Raw genomic sequence first — 12,688 nt, forward strand, 5'->3', positions numbered from 1 at the left:
GTTAAGAAATATTATATAGCGAATTTCATTGAAATCAGTCGAGTAGTTCCTGAGATATGGTTTTTGGTCCATAAGTAGGCGACGCCACGCCCATTTTCAATTTTTAAAAAAAGTCTGGGTGCACCTTCCTTTAGATTTTCAACATAACCTTTGTATGGGTGGTGGGCGTGGTTATTATCCGATTTCTTCCATTTTTGAACTGTATATGGAAATGCCTGGAGGAAACGACTCTGTCGAGTTTGGTTGACATAGCTATAGTAGTTTCCGAGATATGTACAAAAAACTTAGTAGGGGGCGGGGCCACGCCCACTTTTCCAAAAAAATTACGTCCAAATATGCCCCTCCCTAATGCGATCCTTTGTGCCAAATTTCACTTTAATATCTTTATTTATGGCTTAGTTACGACCATTTATAGGATTTCGGTTTTCGCCATTTTGTGGGCGTGGCAGTGGGCCGATTTTGCCCATCTTCGAACTTAACCTTCTTATAGAGCCAAGATATACGTGTACCAAGTTTCATCATGATATCTCAATTTTTACTCAAGTTACAGCTTGCACGGACAGACAGACATCCGGATTTCAACTCCACTCGTCACCCCGATCACTTTGGTATATATAACCTTATATCTGACTCTTTTAGTTTTAGGACTTACAAACAACCGTTATGTGAACAAAACTATAATACTCTCCTTAGCAACTTTGTTGCGAGAGTATAAAAACCATAGGCTATGTTTTGCTGACGTTTGTATGACAAAAACGAGAATAGTTCAACAGACACTGAACTAATCAATTACTAACTCGACTTTTGAACCATTATAGTATGAAAATATTTACATAATGTTATTGTAATGTACTCTAATTTTGTTGCAATCGATGTATGTAAATTAATTCCAATTTTATTTATTTTTTGTTGAATAAAGTAAAGACAATATACAAGTGTATGTACATTAAAAATGTTTATCGAAGTCAGGCAATTTTGAGAAACATTATTTTTACAAACGCTGACAATTATTATTTTTAAAATAATAATAAAAAATAAATTAAATAAACAAACTATTTTAGAAAAAACGACAAAGAGTCTCTGGTGCACGATTTCGTATGGCTGTTAATGGAAAATTAGCCGAAGCGAGTTTCTGAATTTATGTAGTATCCCCAATAAAAATTTATCGGGTATAATATTAATAGATATAATTGAGTCGTTATATGCGTATGTATGTATCTAATAACTAAGGTTATGATGATTCAAGTTTTTGGGGAATTATGTTCATTAATTCTTGATGTAACTTTAAAAATATTAAAAAAAGATTAAGGAAAAAATGTTATTTGTTGTTGTAAATGTTCGCAAAACCCGCATGTAAACTATTAACTACCAACCAACTCACTTAAACTTATAGAGAATAAATTTGTATTTAAGACTACTCAAAATTTATACATACATACATATTTGCAAGCTGATAATGAAATGTTTTCTCTCATCCAATACTCTTTGCCGCAGGGTGTGCAAACTATGTTGTTCACAAGCTAATGCCACCAATACAAGAGGTGCCTTAAGCACAATCCCCTACATAATTGTTAGCATCAAGCCTTATAAATGTCTGTGTAGCTATGTAACGACACGAACAACAGGTAAACCATTTCATTCAACTAGATTGCGGTAAAACACGCAAATACTTGTGACTGACGGAAAAACAAATGAACCAAAACGTATGTATATGTATATGTATGCAGGTACACTATAAGTAAGTACAAACAACGCAGAACATATTGAATTATTGCTAAATGCTCTAAAGCTTTACAATTGTATTTCATATTTTGCTGATAACAACCTGAGCGTGAACAAACGGACGTACAAACACATACTTAATTATAATTATTAATCAGCCGCCAACTTGAGGCGCCAAAGAGTCTTTGTCGCAAAGCTCCAAACATAAAATTTATTGCCCAATTGTTAGCTGGAAGCCAAATGATAATAGCACCATTCTGATGAAAACACATTTATTCCAAATAATTCTTCAAATCAGCAGTGTCACGTCTGTTTAGTAAGCCTTTGTCATGCGATATGTACATAAGTATGTATGTATGTAATGAGCAAAATTAAGCTGGGTGAAAATGCTTGGCAAAATGACAAATCAATATACATATAATAAGAATAGAAAGAAGGGTTAATGAAATCAATTTCACTTATCCAATTCAATGGCGAAACAGATTGGTTGTCTGGTTTAGAGTAATTAACTGCATGGGTCATTATAAGTTTTTAATAAAGTTTGGTAGATAAGAATTATTTTACAGCAAATATTTAAAAAATCTGCAAAAATTATATTTATTTTTATTGTTTTCATTTTATCAAAATTTTCACAGAGGTAAGTCGCTGGAATGAAAACTTTTGGAGGGTAAAAATCTGGGTCAACTGCGGTAGGTTGGCCAAAAAAATTGCCGTAACTACAGAAAATATTTCAGAATACGAAAAATAATCGTAATCTTTTAAGAATACAATACATATATGAAATAAATGTGTATATATTCACAATTTTTAACGTGCTTTGTTTTGAATGTACAAATATGTATTTGTTTAGAACCATAGCTTTTTGTATGTTTCCAAAACAAGCACCACTAATTAAATTCTAATGTAATTTTAAAAATCGTTTATATTCTAAAAATTTCACACTGATAATTGATAAATATTTTATGTAATCTTTTTTTTTTAATATTGTATATTAAATGTTTTCAGGCACCAAATGATGTATGTCACTGTAAAATCTCTTTGTTATATTCTATGTGACTCACAATAATGTGTAATCGTTCCAAGAATATTTTTTGGTGGAATGTTCAAATAAGTCATTATTTACAAATTAAATTGCCAAGATTAGCATAATTTTTTTTTTGCTTAGTATAGAAATACGTACATACATACATATATTTAACGGGAAGCAAATTTTATTACTGATACGTTTCTGTATTAGTTATAAATTTCAGAAGTCCTGATTAAAATTGTATTAATATATAAGTACATATGTATATGTATGTATTAAATACATCAAATTGCCCAAGGCAAAATCACTTAAATGGAACGCGTCATATAATAATAATATAATTTGAAACACACAAGCAAAATAGAAATTTTACATTAATTATTTAAAAGAAAATTCGAAATATTTTTCGGCTTTTAGTACCAATCAAGCAAAATTTGACCAGATTTACTTTATTTAACATGGTCTCTCAATTATATTGAGATAACTTACATATTGCCCGATATACATATGTAAGCGGTATAAAGTAACCCGGAAGTTCGAAAATCGTTATTTTAGGTATATGGAGGCTAAGGGAAATAGTAGTAGAATAATATTGACCCGATTCAAGCCGTTATATGGGAAGTAAGCTGGGTTATGTTCCGATTTCATCCATTTTCACACTGTCGGTTATATAGTTGTTATGGTATTTACGCTAGCTGAATTTAGTTATTTTAGCTTTAGTAAGTAAGTAATGTTAATCTTAATACAACTTTCGACTGAAATACATGTCATCAGTACTGTACGCTGACACATTTAGTTATTTGTAAGTAAAATGTAACCCAAGTTTAAATGCACTATAAGCATATGCTAAATATTAACGTACATGTAAATTGGATTTGCTATAGTACATTTACATATGTACATATATTTTAACACATCTACATATTTATATACGACTAAAATAGAGCCGAACTTTGACTAACAATAAATGCTAGACTATTAAAGTGCAAGATGCTTTGAGGACAGAAACAATAACCAAAAGTGTAGAATTGTTGCATACAACAGTGACATTATGAATGGAAATAAAATTTAATACATTTTCGAAAAAAAAACAATATTTTTTTGACTTTTCGTTTGTTTTTAATGGTACATACAAATTTTGTATAAGTTTATTATATGCCTAAGTTTATATAGTATATGTATTATATCAAATTTCAAGTAATTCGGTTAACCAGAACTTGAAAATCATGACAAGCTTTTGAAAAGTCGAAAGAAACGTGTATAAAATTTCAGGTAAAATTTACACAATTTTACGAGGATAATAAAAATGTTGGCAAATCCTCTTAAATTCATTTCTTGAAAAAACAAAAACAAAATACAACAAATTTCAATCATATATTATTTAACATTTTTGTGATAGATTAAAATACTCGTAAATATATATATGTATATGTATATGTACATATATACATATATTTGCTATATATTATTTAATGTCGTTTTTAGTTGTTCTACAGTCCTTTGCCCGAAAAATGTAAATACGCGCTCGTTTCTATATATTATGCAGACCTGACTGTCGTGAGAAACTTAATATATTGAAGCTGTATCTAATTCTATGACCAGCACTGTACGTAAACATCGTCGTTAGTTAGTCTCCAAATAATGTCAAAAAAGGTCAAACAAGCAAGTGACTTATGCAAAGACATGAAAATACTGGTGTGGTGAATTCAAATGGTCAAATTACAGTAGACTTCCAACACCTAAGAAAGTACCTTGCGAAATGTAATGTCTTTAAAATGCAAACAAGCACATTTACACAGATAGTTACATACAATGGATATAGGTACATATGTATATATTTTATTTTTATTTCTTTATTTTACATATGTAAGTAGTTGCACCTCGCTGCGAATTCCCAGAGCTCGAAAGGCCAAATAACTGACTTTACAAATCGAGCGAAATTGTTAGCATCACGCTGTGTACTTGTCTGCTCACCTACTTGTTTCTTGCAACTGGGTCTGTCTTCGCAGCCGACAGCAGATGTGTAAAAGAAAGAAGAAAAGGTAAGGTACAACCTTATCTTAGCAGATAAAAGGTAAAGATAGACTGGTTGAATAGAAAAAAGATAACACTAACTCAGTTTAGTGTTTTGTTTATTTTTAACGAAAAAACTTTTTTTAATTCAAAAACTTAATTTAAACGGGAATAAATAAGAGATTTACGTCCATATTTCTAACCAAAAAATTAAATTTTTTATTTAGGTAATTAAATATACATACATATATGTATACTTACGACAAAAATTGTAAAAAAAATTCATTGCAAATGTGTTAGGGAAGTCGAAAAACGTTATAGCTAATGCTCTGTAATAAACAAAACAACTAAAATGAAAAGAAAACTAGTGGTCGTTCAAAAAAAAACTGGTTTGATTGATAATCACCGTATACTTCTCTTTACAAACAAGGACCCTTATTCTGAGATGGTGCTATCAAAACGTTAACGACCCGAAACATACTTCGAGGATGATATCAGAATGGTTCATGAATGCAAATGAGACCTGTATGCAATGACCTAGTCAACCCCATGATCCCAATCCGATTTAGAACTTGAGGACTGACCTTAAGAGGAGATTGGAAGCTATTGTGGCGAAAAGTAAAGGAACTTTGGGGTGATACCACATTGGAAACCTGGCAAAAATAAATTCAGATTTTCGAACTTCCGGGTGACTTTGTACCGCATACATACTACATATATCGGCCAATATCCCAATAAAAATAAGAGAGCGTGTTTTACTCATAACTGTATATCTTTTGCCTAAAATAGATAAATTAGAGCGAAAACTTGGCCTAGGATTTTCGAACATCCGGCTGACTTTACTCTATATGATTGGTTTTACACCATATTTCTCTTGTTTTGATTCTTGCAAGTTGCAAGAGCATAAAATGTTCAGTTATCCCCGAACTTAACCCTTCCTCACTTGTTTTACTTGCAAATATTCCATAGTTATTAAGTAAAAACTGCACGGTGTACTATTATTTTGTCCATAAGTGTATATTTCAGAATATTATTCAATATAATAAAATATCTACTTATATAGTATATTTCTTTCACATCAGAGCAGCACATTATCATAGATCAGGTTCCTTTCCAAGAAAATATAATTTTATTTGTGTTTTCAAAACCCAAATTCAGGTTTTCATATATAATAAAGTTTTCTATTCAAAATATGTGAATATTTTGTTATCTCACTATCCTTTTAATCCTCTTTTTCATATAACTCTAAATATGCTAGCCTTTTTAAATTTTGACAGCGGTTTGTTCGATTCGGCACTCTATAAATGTTTAACAAACAAAGACAAACAGAGCTACGGACTTATTTTTTTTTTTATTCGGAACTTTCTTAATATGGCGGTTAAGTACTACTTGGACGAGTCACTATATTTACACATCACTATTGTTTCAAGGAAACCTGGTAATATACCGTTATTTATTAAACACCAAAATTTCGGCGGCCAAAGTTGAAGGGGTAATTATCCCATAAAATAATATTAAGCGATAAGAAATTAATGAAAAATACCAACTCAAGTTAATGTCAGTAAATGGTAAAAACCGCATCGAAAACTTGACAGAAAAACTGCATACATATGTATAGTATGTATGTATGTATATATGTAGCTCTAAGATAAAACAGGATTGCGCGACGATAGCCAACGGAAATTATAGTGACTTGTGCGATTTTTATGTTAGAGAAGTGTGTATGTTTTCTTAGACAAAATGTTTGGCTTCGATTATGTCCAATACAAGTATTTGCAACGGATACGTCAATCTCGTCGGTAATAGTTTATTGAGCATTTCCTCGTACAAAATGTAGCAAAGGAAACAAAATATTTGTAAACAACCACGTACATATGTACATAGGTATGTGAATGTAAGTTTGTATGCATGTGCATTTAGGCATGCCCACTTAACTGCGGCTACAAGCACGCATTTAATAATATACTTACCTACAAATGTTAGTATGTATGGTCGTGTGAGTCCAATAAATTAATGCGTGCACAGTTTGTGAGTGAATGGCAGTCTAACAACTTCCTCATCTTCTCTCTTCCGCGTTAATTCTTTGCTGCTGCAACAAGTTTTTGTATTTAAGCCACACCACCAGCAACAACCAGTCATCAACCTATTTAATCTGTGCCACATCAAATGCGACCTGATCGCCAGCACTGTGAGGCGACTCATTTGCGATAGCAGGTAGAGGGGTGCAACGAAGTGGCGGAGTCACAAATGCAACAGTGGAATTCAGCTTAAGTAAATTGGGTCATTCGATCGTTAGAGCTAGAGTGAGAACATATGCAACTAACACAAGGCGAGCGCAGAAAATATATACATATGTACATACACATAAATAGGAATATACATACATACATATTTTTTGCCTTCATTGATGGAAATATAAAAATTATAAAAAGGGATTCCAGACACAGTTGAGATACAACATGACCACATATGGTTTGTGCGTATTCATGCGGGGCTTCGCTTTGCACAGAATTCCATCATTTTAATACTATATGTTAAGCATACAGAATTACATGCCATACATTTGCAAGTGCTTCGAAGCGTATAACTGAATCTATGTATGTAGATACGTATATTTTACAATTCTGGAGTGTTGCATTACATGTGCATTATCCAGTATATTTATGGTGATGTGCGGGTCTGTGGTCTCAAATACACGTGCCAAACTTCCCTGATAAATATGTCATATGTGCGAGCGCTTCTGCGCCAAAACCGAAATCTACAATTTCAATGAAAAAATAAAAGCTGACATTAAACTAGCGTCAACCTATTTGCATTTTTATTGATCTCAATTAACCGATATACTGAAGTGTTGAAGGTGTATGCTTAAAAATCGTACAATTTTTACCATATGTGTGTACATACATACATACGTAAAAATTTACATAACTAAACATGTACATACTTATGTACATACATATATAATAGATAAATTGTACAATGAGGCGCCCAAGTTTTGTGACCTAAATATCAATTAAGTGTAATAACTAAATCATCTTTTCAATTGTAGTAGTTTTATGAAAAGTTTTCCTTCACTTATTATTCGAAGTGATGTAATTTTGAACTACAAACAAAACTGCTAACTATTTATTTTCCCCTTCCCACGACAGCCCGGACTACGTAACCCAGACTAAAATCCTCATAATTATTTGAGAAATATTTTTTGCTGAACAATTATTGGGTTGTCAAAGAAGTCTTGCGGTATTTTTATTGAATCAATTCGTGTGGCACCCATACATCGAGCTTCTTACTGACTCCAAGCTTCTTCAAATGGTTTATAAAGGTTTGATGACTACTATGCCGGTCTGTTTCGTCCAATTTCAGCGATTTTCGACGACAGGCCTTCCGGAGCGTGGCGCATCTTCGACCACCTCTACACCAGAACGAAAACGTTGAAACCATCGTTGTGCAGTGGAAATGGAAACTGTATCGGGTCCATAAACTGCACAAATTTTATTGGCGGCTTGAGATGCATTTTTGCCTTTATCGTAGTAGTACTGTAAAATATGCCGTATTTTCTCTTTATTTTGCTCCATGTTTGCGACGCTATAACTCACGAACGACTTAAAAGAAACGACAATCAATCAAACACGTGTTAGCGCGTGAAATGAGCTTTCCAAAAAGGTATAGCATGACCCGATGCGACGAATAAAACTAGAACTAAGCGCTTTCAGCGCCAACTAACGAAAATACCGCAAGATTTTTTTGACAAACCAATATTATTTCAGGGCAAATACCTGTTAATATGCAACGTCTACGTTGTAAGACTTAAAGGCATTCTCTCAACAGTTTTGGGGAAAGTTACTACAACACAAACCGTTCACCTCATTCAAATCCGGGTAGGTGAGGTTACATGGGAACGATTGTTATGGGAATGTATTCCTCCTATCGTTTTCCAAACCTTCAGAATTTTAAATATGATTACATTTACAAACTGAAATCTAATACATATATAAGACTATACATAAAACCCAGAAAAATAGTTCTAAGCAAATTTAGAAAAACGACAATTCTCGCAAATCTATTTACTTCAGTGGGTTATATTGAAAAAATTGAATGCATAGATTTATTTGAAAATGATGTTAAAGAAAATAAGAAACATATAAATGACACCTATTTGCTATAGTGGACCGATCTGCTGTGATCGATTTGTTTAGAGGTTGTAGCGTCAATGGGAAAATTCCTCTTGCCAATGGGTAAAATCGGGCCATTACTTCCCTTAACTTCCATACAGCTAATATACTCGTAAATATTCAAGAAATCTTAGCAAATTTAAGTGAAAGTACTTATATTATTGGATCTACCATAGTTGAATGCTGAAAATGTGTGAATTGAAAATATTTTCCCGCCATATGTATGTACATATCGCTCATTTGCTGCAAGACCGGCATAAGTCAAAAAAATCGATTCTCCAGAAAACGCGTTTAAAGTTTTCAACTGACTCCAACCTTACACGGTGACTCCAACCTTACACCTCTTCTCAAGCGGAGCATATAAGAGGTATTCATATGAATTTTTCACTGAACATGAAGTATGATATAACGAACAATTCTGCAGCATTAACTCAAAAATCACGTTTTTTGATTTATGCCGGTCTTGCAGCAAATGAGCGATATGTTCCCGGCATTCCAAGTGGTAAAATCAAACTGATCGCACACTTTGGAAAGGCGCCGTAAATATGGACCCTTTTGCAAGAAATTATCGTAAATATGTTATCCTCAAATTCACTTTCTAATACAAATTATCGTGAACAACTATTTAGTTGGAAATATATTTTATTTGAAACGTGTTTAGTTAAGTCCCAAACTGAGTTTATGGTTTTTACGTTTGCAATAACCTAAGAATCGCGCTTTGGCACACATACATACATTAAATAAAAGATATATGTATGTATGTATGTAAGCACATACAATATTTGTTCCCAATTTTCGAATTGAACAAGTTTCCCACTTTCTGGGATTGACTTTTGTACCATCCATTGCTGTAAGTAAGGAATAATCTTCGCTATCATTATATTACTGTATATTTCTAGTTTGTACACACTCATATATGATATATTCAAGCGATAATACATATACATAAGTATGTATATGTATGCATACATCTCCATTTATGATGCGCAATTTGTTCATGCTAACCAGGTAAAATTGCACTTTTAAACACCGAATACAAATATAGGTTATGAATACGTTTCTATACATATGTATGTATGTACATAAGTATGTACAGATACGCAAAATCGGGTGTTTATACAAGTACATGTGCATACATACATACATACATATGTACATATGCATAAGAAAGTATTGTCGCTTTATATGCAGTCATGGCCATGACTTTGAACTAAAAAGAAATGGTTTAGAAATCATTAGTAAATATAAAAAGTTTTCTGATGAGCAATTATGTTTGAAACCAAGACTTTAAACATGAAGCAACACTGCACCTAACTACATTTATCTGGTAAAATGTACATACATACATATACATATCTTATGCAAATCAAATACACTGAAATTTATTTTTACCGGACACGAACCGCGGCACGTTTTTTGTCCGGCTAAAGGAGCTGTCCATATATGGGGACATGGAAAAAACGACAAAACAGTCGTTTAGCTTTAGAGTCAAAAGCTGCAACTTAGAACTATATTTCTATTAAACTAATAAATGCCAGCCAAATGAATGATAAATTGAGCCACCGTGTACTAGACGACGCCAACGCAAGTCAATCTGTTTGCAGTGACAATTTTCACACCAAAAATTAATAAGAATTTAAAAAACCGGGAACTATAAATTGTACACAATTTTATTGACAAATTTTATGAATCTTTTCTGTGTACGGTCATTGCAACCAACTCATGTCCGTTTATAAGAATTGTCTTTGTATGCAAATATAAAAAAGGCTGTATTCATGAAATTTGTCCAGTTATAGGGAATGTCCGGCTATAAGGACTGTCCATAATGGGTAATTTTACTGAACATCTTTGATCGTGATCGTAATTGCTAATTTTCAGCAGGTTTGTCCGTGAAGTTACAGGCTAGCTAGAGGATGAATTTTTAAGATACTTTGTATCAAATGGTTCAAAGACATTTTAGACACATATTTACTTTAAAACATCCTCCTCCTCTAAAAAGCAGGTCCGATATTTTTTTTTAAACCTTTTAACCAAATTCAAAGAATTTACATATCACGAATCATCGATGAAAAAAAAAACACTGATAAAATGATATGAACAAGTTGAACCAATCTCAATTTAGCTAATGTACATACATATATACATATGTATGTATTTGTTATCACTGATACCAAAGCTGTATACACTGCCAACAGTTTTTTAAACAACTTTAACTTTATAACCGGTATTTCAGCAAGGACCATTTTCTCAAAGTCTGGTTAGCAGCCATTTGCCAGTTAAATTCTGGTTAACTTAACCAAGACTCCTTCTTTCGCTAGAGAACCTTTTTTTTAACTTAATTTAACTGACAGATGGCTGCGAAAATTTATAAATTTCTCACTGAATTATTCCTTTTCGGAAATACGTTTAAATTGTACTTGACATTTAACGGCGAATTCAATATTATTTTAAGCACTCATGCACTCATGTAGTATAAAAAATTTCATTACGGATAGTTTATATATTTACTTACAGTACTCCTGAACACCTGGTACAAACGAAAGATCCAATTGTCATATTGACGTACGTGGGACCCTTCTGGCCACAATCGAAACATTGCCTATTGCCACCACCGTTGGTCACTAGTTCTCTCAATACCTGTAGATACTTGTCATCCTGTTTCTTGCGAACCACAGCTGCCATATCCGCAATTTGTAATGAATGTGACTGCTTAGAGGTACTAATTTGGGAATGAATGCTGTTGTTTTGTTGTTGCTTCTCCCTGCGTATTTGTTGTATTATATATGGTTCCGCAGTTGCCGTTTTGATCCCCGTGGCTGTTGCTGTTGCAAATTCAGCTTCACTGTCTGATGACGCAAATCGCTCTGTATCCGATGGTGGATTAGAGACGGACGTCCCTTGGGGATCCGTAATTTCGGAATGTAATGAAGAGTTGTAAACAAAAACGAATTGAATTTTGTTGCCTTGTTTTGTTTTTTCTTAAGTATTGGAAAAGGCGACACAGTTCTTTGAAAATTTATGTAAATTTTTGAAAATCAATTAATTTCACACGGTAGATTTTCCTATATAATTTTTGTAATATTTTGCCCGGAATATAAACTTCAAACCACGTTGATTAAGAAGACATAATATATGTATATTTGGGAGCACAAAATCACAGCACTACACTTTTACGTACTCTGCGCAACCAACCAAACAACTTATTTATGCAACTGCCACTGCCACTGACACTTTTTACAATGAATCCGCACCAACCATACCAATTCATCGACAAGTAGTTAGGCACGTTAAATATTTGTGTGTATATATACTTGTATATTTTTCTAATTATTTACACACTGCACTTTGCAAACAAACAAAACACCTTTTTATATATTATTATAATTATTTAAAAATATTGCATTATATTAAACTGACCAATTTTCGCAATTGAATCGGTAATTTCGCGTTTCTTGAGGATAAGTTATTTAATAAATATTAGCTAACAACAGATAACAATAAGGACCGTAATATAAATTCCACAACAATACATCAATAAGCCACAAAATCTAACAAATCTACTACCTCTGCTCTTTTTGCTCAACTGAAAAATAACTTTTGGACTAGTTAACGTCAAGAGAAATCTTCCGAATCCAGTGTTGTCCAACGCACACTTAACACTACTTTTTTAAGGTACGATAGTTTAGCCCATTTCAAAGTGGTGTGTTCTTTTCAGCACAAAGTAAATATTTATATTTTTTGAATAATTGGCAGC

The 12,688-nt window shown here is 32.7% G+C and overlaps 1 protein-coding gene across 4 annotated transcripts in view; it reads right to left on the reverse strand.

Moving 5' to 3' along the window:
* LOC105223577 (dual specificity protein kinase splA) overlaps positions 1 to 12,539 on the reverse strand; it is an 89,176-nt gene extending 76,637 nt beyond the window's left edge. For 2 of the 4 annotated variants that reach the window (XM_011201329.4, XM_011201328.4), the window contains exon 1: positions 11,447 to 12,535. In XM_011201329.4, coding sequence (XP_011199631.2) covers positions 11,447 to 11,616 — 170 coding nt within the window. In that variant the 5' untranslated portion in view covers positions 11,617 to 12,535. Of the gene's footprint in view, positions 1 to 11,446 lie in introns of all 4 variants that reach the window. The other 2 variants (XM_011201331.4, XM_049446443.1) reach the window with 2 other exon arrangements.
* Positions 12,540 to 12,688: the final 149 nt, after the last annotated feature.

Source organism: Bactrocera dorsalis, chromosome 1, assembly GCF_023373825.1.
Source record: "Bactrocera dorsalis isolate Fly_Bdor chromosome 1, ASM2337382v1, whole genome shotgun sequence".
NCBI classification, from domain to species: domain Eukaryota; kingdom Metazoa; phylum Arthropoda; class Insecta; order Diptera; family Tephritidae; genus Bactrocera; species Bactrocera dorsalis.